Source organism: Mus caroli, unplaced genomic scaffold (genome assembly GCF_978045245.1).
Source record: "Mus caroli unplaced genomic scaffold, Mus_caroli_1 scaffold_6, whole genome shotgun sequence".
Taxonomy (NCBI): Eukaryota; Metazoa; Chordata; class Mammalia; order Rodentia; family Muridae; genus Mus; species Mus caroli.
In genome coordinates this window covers 27,334,116-27,347,127 of record NW_028227261.1, presented here as the reverse complement: position 1 = coordinate 27,347,127, position 13,012 = coordinate 27,334,116, and the positions used below count along the sequence as shown (strand labels likewise).

At 51.4% G+C, this 13,012-nt stretch overlaps 2 protein-coding genes across 6 annotated transcripts in view; one reads left to right on the top strand and one right to left on the bottom strand.

The window, feature by feature from the left end:
* The first annotated feature begins 200 nt into the window (after nucleotides 1-200).
* Fabp3 (fatty acid binding protein 3) lies at nucleotides 201-6,998 on the top strand. Its single transcript, XM_021159459.3, has 4 exons — nucleotides 201-341; nucleotides 3,873-4,045; nucleotides 5,522-5,623; nucleotides 6,730-6,998. The coding sequence occupies exons 1-4, from the start codon at nucleotides 269-271 to the stop codon at nucleotides 6,781-6,783; spliced, it is 402 nt and encodes a 133-aa protein (XP_021015118.1). The 5' UTR covers nucleotides 201-268; the 3' UTR covers nucleotides 6,784-6,998.
* Nucleotides 6,999-7,620: 622 nt separating this feature from the next.
* Nucleotides 7,621-13,012, bottom strand: part of Zcchc17 (zinc finger CCHC-type containing 17) — a 43,010-nt gene continuing 37,618 nt past the window's right edge. For all 5 annotated transcript variants that reach the window (XM_021159455.3, XM_029476066.2, XM_029476065.2 and 2 more), the window contains one exon: nucleotides 7,621-8,353. In XM_021159455.3, the coding sequence (XP_021015114.1) occupies nucleotides 8,192-8,353 (162 nt within the window). In that variant the 3' untranslated portion in view covers nucleotides 7,621-8,191. The remainder of the gene's footprint in view (nucleotides 8,354-13,012) is intronic.

The window sequence follows — 13,012 nt, the reverse complement described above, 5'->3', positions numbered from 1 at the left end:
CTCTACTTGGGTTGTGGGAAGCGCCCCGCAGCCAGGCCAGGGATGGGTTAGATGGCACCAGCAGGACCGCGGGCGCCGCTGACGTAGGCGCCGGGAGGGCTGTGGGGGATGGGCGCCAGCCCTTTGCGGGAGTGCAAGCCCCGGCTTCCTATTTCGGGAGCGAGGGGTGTGGGCCACTTTCATCATGTGATGCGAGGGCTATTTAAAGAGGCTGTCCGGCCGGGAGCTGCGGTTCTCAGTGCCTGCACGCTTCCTCACTCATCGCACCATGGCGGACGCCTTTGTCGGTACCTGGAAGCTAGTGGACAGCAAGAATTTTGATGACTACATGAAGTCACTCGGTGAGCGAACGAATGGCGCAGGATCTAGGGTCAGGAGGGCCGGCAAGGCGGTCTTGGCGCTGAGCTCCCAGGGAGAGTGCCCCATGTGCCTCCCGCAAGCTCCTCGCCGGTCCAGACAGGGAATACTGAAGCGCGGAGGGTGGCCTGGGCTGAAGCCACTCCACTCCACCCCACCCCACCCCGGCCTCCTGGGAAGGGGGTGTCGCGGTCCAAGCTTGGCGAGCCTCGTAGCTGGAGGGGAAGGCGTAGAGGCAGCTGTGGCCGCAGAGGTCACGTAGAGGGATGGGAGGCTTTCTAGAAAGCAATGTGATCTGGAGGTGGAAAGGGGAGGGAAAGAAGGGCGGGAGGCTGGTCGCAGGAGAAAGCAAAGAGGAGCGTGGTGGTCCAGAAATTGAATCCCGAAAGGGAATAGAGCAGATAGGAGTGTACTGTAAGAGGAAGTACCTAGGAGCCTGGAGGAAGACTAAAGAAAATCAGTGAATTCCATCTGGGAAGAGGTGAAGACACAGGCAGTCAGGCAGTAACAAGCCCTACCCCTCCATGTTGGGGTAGTGAAGAGGCCTCTCTCTGGAAGATGCCCTGGGATCAGTCGGAGACGCTGCTGCTAGAGCAGGGCAAGATGACCACTACACATAGGCTTCCCAGTCTACACATAGCACCAGTCGGCCACCCGATCAGTGCCGGGGATAGGGTGAAGAAAGCCATTGCCTGGGATAGAGCAGAGGGTGCCAGAAGGAAGGTGAAGAGCTGTGAAAGGGGAGGTGTGGCTTGGGGCTGGGGAAGAGTAATGCTTCAAAGAACCGCACATGTAAGATCTGGGGAAATTGTGTGGTGTGGACGGTGACACAACGCCTTTAGCCAGCACTCTGGGAGGCAGAGGCAGGCGAATCTCCGAGTTCCAGGCCTGGTCTATACAGAGAGAATTCCAGGACAGCCAGGACTACACAGAGAAACCATGTCTTGAAAAAAAGAAGAGTCCCATGATTTGCTTAATAGGAAACCAGCTTGGTACACATGAGCTCATCACCTCATAGGAAAGCCCAGGATTTCTTTTTGAAGACTGAACTTAGCCTTGTGCATGCCCCCTACTGCTGAGTTATACTCCCTTACCACACACACACACACACACACACACACACACACACACTCTTTTTACTCTGTGTAACAGGTTCTCACTAACTTGCCCAGGTTGGCTTTGATCTTGTAACCTGCCATCTCGGCCTTCCAACTAGTTGAGTACCCAGAACTACCTAGAGTTCTTCCCATTTCAACAGAGGCCTGGGAGTGGGGTATGTCACATGAACCACTTATCCAAGATGGGCTCCAGCCCTTCCTTTCTTGCCTTGAGCTTAGATAAAGACCCTTGCCTGCGGAGTCCCTGGCTAGATCATCCTGGTCTAGGAGGCTGGGGCAGGGGAAACGGGACTGAGTCATGCCTGAGCTAGCTTCCACTCCGTCTTCCCCAGGAAGGAGGGCTGGAATCGGACATGTTGAGGGATGTGTGTAGGTGCCTCTCACCTACTTCCGGCTCTTCTCTGAAACAGGCCCACAAAGCAATTTGTCCTTTTGGTTTGGGGAATGGAACCCAAGGCCCTTTGCCCATGCTAAGCAAGCATTGTGACTGCTGAACAGGGCTCCAGACAGGGCTCCCACCGGCACCTACCCTACCCTGAGGACAGCATAGCTCTCCAGGAGGCAGCTGATCTTGTCTTTTGTTTTGAGACAGGGTTTTACTATGTATCCCTGGCTCCCCTGGAGCTCCCTAAGGAGACCCGGTCCTCTTGTCTCTTCCTCTCCCGCACTGGGGTTAGAGGCATGCGCCCACGCCCAGCTAGTTGGCTATGAAGTTAGGGAGTACTAGAATACCTGGGCTTAGTTCTGTTTCACTGAGCTGCTTTCTTAGACTTCTTTTTGCCTCAGGGCATGTTGTCTTCAGGCCATTGTTCTGTGGGTGCTGACAGAAACCAGGGCCTTGAGCAGGCTGTGCATGGGATTCTCCCAAGCTGCACCCTCAGCTTTAGTTAGGGGACTGAAATTCTATTTAGCCTAAAAATATCGACAGGCTGAAGGCCAGTAAAGTCAAGGTGCACCCCAGCTTCCAGCAGTAACTGGCTTCACTGGCACCCTACACCTATAGGTGGGTCCTGGGAAAACAGCTGGTTCACTGCTGAAGCCCAACTCACCCAGATAGCAGTAGGCAAAGCCAAGTTTCTCACTTCTTGCTGTGTAGCCAAAGCTCTTGACTTATCCTATAGAACCAAAGGTTCTTAGGACAGAGCAGCCCAGCCTAGTTTAAGTGACTTTAAGCACAGATGGTGGCTTGAAGGGTTGAGTATGTTGTTCCAAGAATGATATAGTGAGACTAAAAAGAAAGTTTGGGAATCTATGCCACTAAACTCGGATTATTTATTTACTTAGCCTTTTGGAGACAGGGTTTCACTATAGCCCATACTCTGGAGCTACGCAGCCCAAGCTGGCCTTGAATTCTCAGCATTTCCCCTGCTCCAGTCCCCTGCCTCTTGAATGAGATTCTAGGGGAGTCACCATGCTTGGCCCGTTTGACTTTGGCTAAGACAGCACCGTGTCTGAGCCTCGTTTGTAAACGGAAACTATAAAGCTTAGGTTTAGGGCTGTCCCAAGGATACTTGGCCACCACTTAGAGCTTGTGCAGTGTACACAGCTTGCAGCAGATGCACAATACCATAGCCTTATATTGGGCTGCCTCCTGCCACATCGCTGAGGATGGCTCAGCGTGTGCTGGGGCCAGACGACAGGTAGTCAACCATGGAAGACTCCAGGAAAGCTAGCAACCCAAAGCACCAAAGGCTCGACCTAAGGGGTCTGTGTACTTTACCTGCTTGAGGGACACCTGGGACCTTGCCTGGGACTCAGATCCAATGATTATGTCAGGAGTCTCCCCAGGGACTTCCAAGTCATGCAGTTGTCGCTACTATTTCAGCCCCCTACGTCTGTGGAAGACAAGACTCCTTTGTATCTCTAACCAGGAGGCTTTGAAACTGACGCTGCCACACAGACGGCAGAGAGCACTACTGTCTCAGTTTTCTGGGTGGAAATGGGAGACGACCCTTGTCCTGGGGACTCTAGAAGGCAGTTGACGATCTCTTGGTTCTTCAGTCCTGTTCTGAGTGTTCAGGAGACTAGAAGCCAGCGGGTACCCAGCTCTGGAGCGACACAGTGCTTAGCAGCTTCCATCTGAATTGTGACCCTGTTCACATCTACAAAATCTTCCAGGGACAGGACTGCATGAGGGGCTGGCTATATGCCTCACACCCCTTGGTACCTTCCTTGCCACTGTTGCCGACCCTCCCCTGAATCCACATGTCTCATATTTGACATGAGTTTAACGGCTGCTGAGCTAAGGGAAAGACTGAATGAGAAAACGGCCCCACACAAAGACGTGGGCCACTGTGGATTGCCTTCCCCATGCCTAGGCCACAAACTTCTCTTTGGGTCTGTACAACACGTCTCTACCCTACCTAATGTGTCCTCAACTATCTGCCCCTGCCTTAGGTGTGGGTTTTGCCACCAGACAGGTGGCTAGCATGACCAAGCCTACTACCATTATCGAGAAGAACGGGGATACTATCACCATAAAGACACAAAGTACCTTCAAGAACACAGAGATCAACTTTCAGCTGGGAGTAGAGTTCGACGAGGTGACAGCAGATGACCGGAAGGTCAAGGTGAGTCAGAGAAAGGGGATAGAGGGCACTGGATGGAACACCACAGGGTAAGAGGCTGGCCCTCTTAGCTCCTTGGCTTTTTAACCCCAAGGGGCAGGTTCATAAAGCCTGCTCAGTGCTGTGATGGCCCAGGGACTAAGTATAAGCTCTGGCCTGTGTTCTTCTCACTTTCCTGGGAAGGATCTATCAGCTGTCACTGGAGTGGGCAGCAGAGCCAAGTTATTCTTCCGACCTTGTGCCTCCAGCTCCAGCCAGGTGACCTTGTACACCAAGGTACGCAGTGGCTCTGAGGACATCAGCAGCCATGGCTGTGACCTGAAGTGTTTTAGGAATGATGCCCAGAAGTCAGTGCCCTACAGCGAGGTCATCCTGGCTCTGGCAGCAGAGGAGGCAGCTGGGAACAACAAGCTGAGTTCTATCCACAGGTTTCCTGCTCTGTAGCTCCCAGGCTAGACCACTGACCGGAACAAACTGTTTCCTGTGCCACCAGTTGACAGGCACCTGCATTTACCAACAGGAGTGCTGTTGGGTGTCCGTAGTCTCTTCAAGTATTTATTTAAGGGTATGGGAGGGAGTGTCTACCTCCAGTGATGCTCAGTTATCTCATGGTGGTTATCTTCTTAGCAGCTTGTTCGAAATCTCCCAGCACTGGGCCACGCACAGAACTAAGTAACATCTGTATCTATAGGTTGTCCCTATACCAGTATCTTCTACATCACAACCCTAAAATTCATCTCTTCAGTTCTTTCCTCCTCACAGTTGCCCCCAGAAAGAACAGGGTAGGTACCAACCAGTCTTGCAGTTACAGAGGAGCCCAGCCCAGGACCACACAGCAAGCTGGCCGTGAAGATGGGGAAGGCGCCCTGCTACACCCTGCTCCACCACATGTCCCTACCTACCTACATCCTTGAACTTGCCATCTTCCTTGAGAGACCAGATCTCACATTAAATACAACAGTGGTCCACTGGGATGTCTGAACAATGGGGAATGAAGATTCCAGAAGGTGGAATATAGACAGGAAAGAGACAAGTGACAGCCATCACCTTTCTAGACTCCTATGGACAAATCCTGCTTAGCTCTCCTTCTGACTGCAACTCCCAAATTCCTAAAGAGCAGCTGCCCAACACGAACTAGCTGAGATAGGCTGGCAGCACCAAGGACCGAATGGTCACTGGAGCTAGAGCTAGAGAACACTCCAAGGATACTTGGGTCCTCGGTCCAAGGACCTTGAAATTGCCGCTCTTTCGCCAGTTAAGGGAGGTCACATGATAGAAGCAAAAGTCTAATTTGCCAATATATCAAGGCTGAGCTGCCTGTCATGCGCACTGCCAGAGGGTCCCGCCCCTGCAGAACAGGAAGCCTGGGCAGCTGGGCTGGAGGTGGGCTGTCTGCGTGCTGATCCCAGCACCATCACTGATTAGGCTCATGGTTTGTCCTGGCTCTGGTCACAGCTTAGGCTCTGTCTCTCTCCACAGTCAGTGGTGACGCTGGACGGAGGCAAACTCACCCATGTGCAGAAGTGGAACGAGCAGGAGACAACACTAATTAGGGAGCTAGTTGACGGGAAACTCATCCTGGTAAGATGGGCAGTGACGGGCCTTAAAGCAACAAGTACCACGCCTTCTCCAGCCCGACTAGGACAAGAGAGGCAGGGGTGGGGTCGTGGCTGTGGATTTATACAGGTCTTGGTTCAAGCCTCAGCCTAAAGGCTATCTGACAACACCATAACCTTCAAGGGTCACTGAAATGGGGGCTGCTGGGAGGCCAGTGTATTTAGAGTCCAAAGCACTGGCCAAATGGGAAGAACGCAGCAGGCACCCACAAACACTTCCTCCTGCTTGCTGTTCCCTGGGAAGAGGCAGAAAGCAGGACCAGTAGATCCCAGGCTGGAGAGGAGCAGCTGCCATCCTCTCCCCTCCTGGGTAGAAATGCAGGAGTCTGCAGGAGCAAGTGTGTGCCTGGTGGGCACTGCCAGGGAGCAGCCACCTCCTTACTCACAATTTTGTCTACTGTTCCTGGCTTCCTGAAAATATCTATTGTCTAGCTAGGAGGTGATACAACCAGGCCTGCAGATCTGCTTTGGGACAAGTTTGAAAGCATCCCTGGAATGGTCCCTACATCCTTGTAGGACTGTACCTGGGCCAGGAGCATGGACCACAATGTCAGCATCACAGACCTCGGTGGCTCAGTGGAACCCACTGATTGCATATTCACATGAGACTGGGGTCCCCACTGAGTTAGAAGTAAAGGGCCTAGCTCTGGAAGGGAGGTAACAAAGAGATGTTCACTGGGCAGCTAGAGTAAGGTGAGGCTGTGGCTGGGCTCTACAGTGCCAGAATACTGCATGTTAGGGGAGGGAGGAAAAGTTGGCAGCTTAGCAGTTTCTCAAGGCTCTGTTCTTATCACCTGCTTGTCTGCCGCATGCACCAGGCACCCCCTTAGGCAGGCGCTGAACACAAAGGAGAACAGGAATGTACTGGATCTTGACCAGTTTACCTCCTCTCTCAAGGGCCTATTTCCCCCCCCAAATCTCTAAAATGGTAATTATAACATCTTAAAAGATTTGTATCAGAAAAAAAGTAAAGTGCCTGGCACACAGTAGGTACTCAAGTGCTGATCAGGATGAGGGCGGGGAGCACTCCCTCCCCTGCTCTGCCCCATCTGACCCTGTCTTTCTTTCTAGACTCTCACTCATGGCAACGTGGTGAGCACTCGGACTTATGAGAAGGAGGCGTGACCTGGCTGCTCCTCTGCCAACTGGCCACCCCTCAGCTCAGCACCATGCTGCCTCATGGTTTTCCCCTCTGACATTTTGTATAAACATTCTTGGGTTGGGATTTTTCTGGAGATTCGGGGCATCAGCCTGGACCCAGTACCTACTATGTATGTGGTTTATTTTTTAAAACTGTATCCAAAGGGTGCTCCAAGGTCAATAAAGCAGAACCAAGGCCACCCAGTTGTCTGTCTTTGGTCCTCCTTTCCTGTGTGTCAGGTTGAAATGAAGGCCTATAGGCCTATAGGGAAGCAGCACTGTCAAGGAGCCGAGTGGACAGGCTCAAGGGTCAGTTAAGGAACAGCAGCACCTATGTAATGCCCTTACACTGACCTGCCAAGGCTCAGAGAAGCTAGCTGTCATTCTAGCATCTATGCAAGCCCTCACACTGGCCCGCCCAAGGCAGAGCAGCTGGCTGTCACTGTGCAGCTACTTCACATTCATCCTGCACAGAACATTCCTGGATTTGCTGTATGGTGTGCTGTGGTCACCCTCCCTCTATAGAGTACAGGCTCAGGACATCAAGGTCCAGGTGTGAACAACTGTGGTGGGAGGTGATTGCTAAGAGTCGCCCACGCGTGCCCAGCAAGTCCCCAGGGCTACAAATACGAGGGAAGGCGGTCATCACTATGGACGAGAGGGTTTATGAGTAATCTCAAGAAAGCTGTGACCTGCTGGTGGCCTTGGCTGTGTGCCTCGGCTTGGCCTCTTTCCAGGGTCTTGGATAACATAGTAAGTGTTTTATGTGAACTAATGTGTTAAGTCTGTAAGTCACCCAGGAAGGATTATAGGAATAAAGCCTTTTTGGAAAGTTTAAAACCAAACACATTTCCATTTATGCCAGGAGTTTAAGCAGAGGCTTGAAATGGAACCAGTCACTCACACCATGACAGACAGGAAGCAGAGCAATGACCTTGGCTGCAAATCTCTGGTTCAGCAGTCACTGGAGTACAGGCCCTGGCTGAGGGGATGGAGGCTGCAGAGTCTACCCACAGCCACCGCAGACAGCAGGCAGGTTGGGGCTGCTCTCTCTCTCTCATGGCCAGGCTCCCCTCCACAGCAGCACCTGTGGCTCCAGCATGGACTCCTGCAGAGGAATCCAGCTCGGGCAGTGGCAGCCGGTTGGGACTAGAACCTTCTGCTGAATGAAGACACTGAGTGCATGAATGCAATGGCTGCAGGGGTCGCTTGCAAAGGATCAGGAGCAACAAGGGAAAATCATGTTGGGAGGGGCCCTGCGGGGCCCCAATCTGCTTGCTGCAGGAGGAGAAGCCATCTGAGACCATGGGGACAAGTCAGTGGGTAGGAGGCAGGCCACACTCTCACTAGTGAGTCTTTGCAGGAGTCAGGGCTGCTGCAGCTTGTTCCATCCTCATTCCTTGTGCTTCTTCTTGTGCTTCTTCTTCTTCTTTTTCTTCTTGGTAGCCTTGCTGTCTTTTGATGAATGCCTCGCCTTCTTGCCCGTGTCACTCTCAGAGTCAGAGCTATCACAGTCAGATGACTTCCTGTCTCTATGTTTCTTTTTCTTCTTTTCCTAAAAGGGAAATGTAAGGTTTCAACATCCTTGTGTCTCTAGGTAACATGAAAGCCACAGCAGGTGATCAGCAGCAGGTGACTACCGCTGTGTGTGGTGCAGGCCCACAATTCCAGCAGTGGGAAAGTGGGGACAAGGACATGAAGAGTTCAAGGTCAGGCAGGACTGCACAAGCCCTTGCAAAAAGAAACCCGGGAAAAGTGGTGCAAGCCCGAAACCCCAGTGCTCCAGAGGCAGATCTGGGAGGGCGCACACCATGAGCTCCAGCCCAGCCAGACTAAAATCCCAAATGAGAGGGTACGCTAAGACACGCAACACTCGTAGACTTTTATCCTATTTGAACCATGGTGAAAGTGTGCTGATGTATAAAACACAGACAGACAGACAGACAGACAGACACATACACACACACACACACACACACACACACACTCATACCCTCACTTGTGCATGGTTAATGCCCTGGGACTCCCTGAGGCTGGAGTTAGTTGTGTGTGGTTGTGAGACACCCAGTGTGGGTCCCGGGAACTGAACTCTGTGAACTTGAGTAGCACTTTCCAGTCCAGTGGTTTGTTGTTGTTGTTTTAAAACAAGCATCTCGTCTTTGTCATTTGTCTGTTTTTGAGACAGGGTTTCTCTGTGTAACCCTGGCTGTCATAGAACTCACTCTGTAGACCAGGCTGGCCTGGAATTGAGAGATCTGCCTGACTCAGCTGGGGTTAGGGTGTGTGTCACCACTGTCGGGCTACTAGCAGGGCATGGTAGACCTCAGTGAGTTCTTGGCCAGCCTGGTCTATATAGTTCCAAGATGACCAGGGCCATGGAAAGAGACCCTGTCTCAAAACAAATAAGTTTAGGTCAATCTTTTTAATGTTCAGAACATCAGGGAAAACAAGTATTTTGGGGGGAAGGAGTTTTTTGAAGCAGGGTCTCATGTAGCCTAGGTTTCTCCTTGAACTCCTGATCCCCCTGCCTCAGCTTCCCGAGTGCTAGAACTGCATGAGTGTACTACCATGTCGGCTATTTGCATTCTTTGGAAGAAATATGTATTCCTCTACTGTAATTATTATAATTTATGTGTGCGCATGTGTGCGCATGTGCACTGCACTCCATAGCCCACAACCAGCAGTTAGAGGACAACTTTCAAGAGTCACTTCTCTCCCACCTAGGGATCCAACTCAGGCCTCAGCGTGGCAGCTGCACTCACCTGCTGAGCAACACCACTGGCCCCTCTGCTATCGTTTTCAATAAAAAATATCTTCATAAGAAAGCTGACTTCACACTCACACTAAATAAAATAAATAAATTAAATAAGGGCTTTTAAGATTCTAGATAGTGCCGGGCGTGGTGGCGCACGCCTTTAATCCCAGCACTCGGGAGGCAGAGGCAGGTGGATTTCTGAGTTCGAGGCCAGCCTGGTCTACAAAGTGAGTTCCAGGACAGCCAGGGCTATACAGAGAAACCCTGTCTCAAAAAACCAAAAAAAAAAAAAAAGAAAGCTTACTCGACAGAGCATGGCTTGGGAGGTCCAGAACCCTGGAGGGGTGAGGCACCGCCACAGAGGTTGGGGACAGTCCTGATCTCCTGGTGGCTGCCAGAATGTAGACTGTAGCCCCACTGTGATTCAAACTTGACCTTACAGTGGCCCCACTGATGTGCTGGCAATGGGACAATGGTCTCTCTTCCCCCAAAGGGTACTATGGATCTGTGGCATGAAGGAGCTTCAGGAGGGAGCATGGTCACGTGACCTTCCCTCACCCTCAAAGAAAGGGCAGGAGCAGAATGTGCCAGAAAGTTGCAAAGGTAAACAAACATTTCACATCACTCTTTTTTTCCCACGGGGGGGGGGGAATCCTAAAGTTAGACACACAACCACACAATCATGTCACCAGAGCTAACAGCATAAACCCACAGAGTTGGCAGGCTGGCTCCTAGGCTCCTGTGGGGCAACCTGGGGAGTTCTTCACACTGGATAAGCTGCCTCAGCAGAGTTCCTAAGAGGAGAGGGAGGGAGGGAGAGCGGAGAAGTGAGGCTCTTACCCCTGAAGGCTTTGTAGCCAGCATCCTGCAAGCCTGTTTGTCTGGGCGGGAACAGGACAGCGAGCCAGGTGTCAGGCAGACCTAGGCCTGAGCTCTACTTACTGTTCTGCAGCCTGGCCAGTCATCTCACCTCACTGAGGACTAGCCCTTCAAATGGAAAACAGATAAGAATAGCAGCCACACCACATGCTGTGATGACTCAATGAAACAGTATCCATGATGTGGAGAAGTTAGAAGCTGTCCCAGGTCACAGAGGCAGGGTCGAACCCTGCATGTGGACGGTGGGACGGATGTATCTCCTGAGAGCACTGTCCGTCAGTACGGTGGTCAGAACCGCAATCTTAGAATAAGACAGTTAAATTCCAGGTCTGTCACCTGACTCACCCTGTCGCTGGGACAGGAGACTTATTTAACAGTGTTGACTTTGAAGGAAGCTCTAAGGGTAAGCTTTAAGCCTGACATATTACAGGCACTAAGCAATACCTAACAGCCCCCTCACTTCCAGTGCTGGGGACTGAGTCCACAACTTCATGCACACCAGGCAGATGTTCTACCATAGATTTACTCAGTTCAGCAACTCCTAGGTCTAGCCCTTCAAATGGTCTCCTCACAGTCTCAGCAAATAAGTAGAGCCAACAAGTTAAAGATTTCTTCAAAAAAGTAGAGAGTAAAAAAAAAAAAAAAATGCCTTCCAGACCTGCGTTCCCAAGTTCTAGCAACCGTGGCTAGGGGTGCATCCATGTGACTTCATGAAAGGTGGTGAATCCATGGTTTGGTTTCAGAGCCTGGTGAGGCTCTGTCCCTTCTTAGGCAGGGCAGTCCTGGGAAGGTAAATGAGCTGACATCCCAACCCGCCAACAGAGGCAAACAAGAAGCACATGGCTTCTCTGCCTTGTGTGAGAGTATCCCACAGGGCTTAGCTCTGCTTTTGTTTTTTCAGACAGTCTCACTATTTGCCCTGGCTAACCTGGCACTCAAGATGTAGCTCAGGCTAGCCTCACACTTGAAGCCAGCCTCCCAGTTCTGCTGTGATTACTGGTGCACCCTCTAATGGCCAGTTCTTAGATCTCACTTCCTCCATCTATCAGCCAAGATGGGCACTCACCATCCAGCCTCACATGCCCCATGCCTACTAATTTACCTTCAGGTCATCTCAGAGACGCCAAGTGAACTGATACACGGATGATGTCCACATTTCTGTCTTTTACTTTAGCTTCCCCCCCTGAACCCTAATGTGAATCAAATGTCTATCCCACAGTCTCCTTAGGGTGTGTAACAGGCACCTCAATTCCTTGCCCATCCCTTCTCACAGACTCAACCTCGTCCACGTCTCCTTCTCATCTTCATAGACAGCAACTCAAACTAACGCCTCTCCCCAAGACAGGGCTCGTCCTCTGTGCAGCCCTGGCTGTCCTGGAATGCACTGTTAGAACAGGCTGGCCTCAAACTCAGAGATTCGCCTGCTTCTGCCTCTTAGGCACTAGGATCAAAGGTGTGTGCCACTCCCACCCGGCTCAAACTAAGATCTCGACAGCTTCTCTAGTGTCTCTCACCTTGGATCTTTCAGTTTCAGTCCAATTTTGATGCCGTCGTTACCAGTTCCCTCCCCTGCCATCTATCCGATCTTTCAGTAGACCCTGTCAGCTCTGCCTGCAAACCCACGCATCCTTTCTCACCCTTTCTACTGTGGTCATGCCAGCATGCTCCAGGTGTATTCACCTGGATTAAGTGTCTGTCACCAGGCCTACAGATTCTGACCTTACTTTCTCACTCACATGTTTCCACACAGCAGCCAGAACAATTATCTTAAAAGGGAAGGCAGAGGCAGATGGATCTCTGTGAGTTCGAGGCCGGGCTGTTCTATACAGCAGGTTCTGGGTCAGCCAGTACTAGGCAGTGAGACTGTCAGATCACTGCACTGCTGAAAAGCTCTACTTGAGTGGAAAATGAAGGTCTTACAACAAGCAGCCAGGCCCTCTGCAGTCTCCAGGCCTCCTCTTCTGCCACTCACCCTATGCTACCTACACTGCCTCCGCACTTTCCTGAAGTGTGCCAGCTCATGCCCAGCACCCAGCTACTGCAGTGATGCAGATAATATTTTTATCCAAATAATACTCTTTTTTTTTTTTTTTTTTTTTTTTTGGCTTTTTGAGACAGGGTTTCTCTGTGGAGCCCTGGCTGTCCTAGAACTTACTCTGTAGACCAGGCTGGCCTCGAACTCAGAAATCCATCTGCCTCTGCCTCCCAAGTGCTGGAACTAAAGGCGTACACCACCACTGCCTGGCTAATAATATTCTTTTTAAGACAAGGCCTTGCTATGCAGCCCAGATAGGCCTTGACCTTGACTCCCCAGCCTCTCGTGCTGGGATTACAGGAGAGCACTCATTATTACACTGGCTTCAGATGACAGTCTATAAGAGCAGCACCCTATCTGCAATGGCAATAAAGGGCTGGGCTGTGGCCCAGTGGCAGAGCACTGGCCTAGCATGTGCAAGGTCCTGGGTCCAATGCCACAAAACAACTCCAGAACTCTTTCTCCGTGGCATTTGCACTACTTGTCATATTAACATCACAGTGTGTTTGCTTACATCTCTTCCATTAACTCACATGCAGAGATGG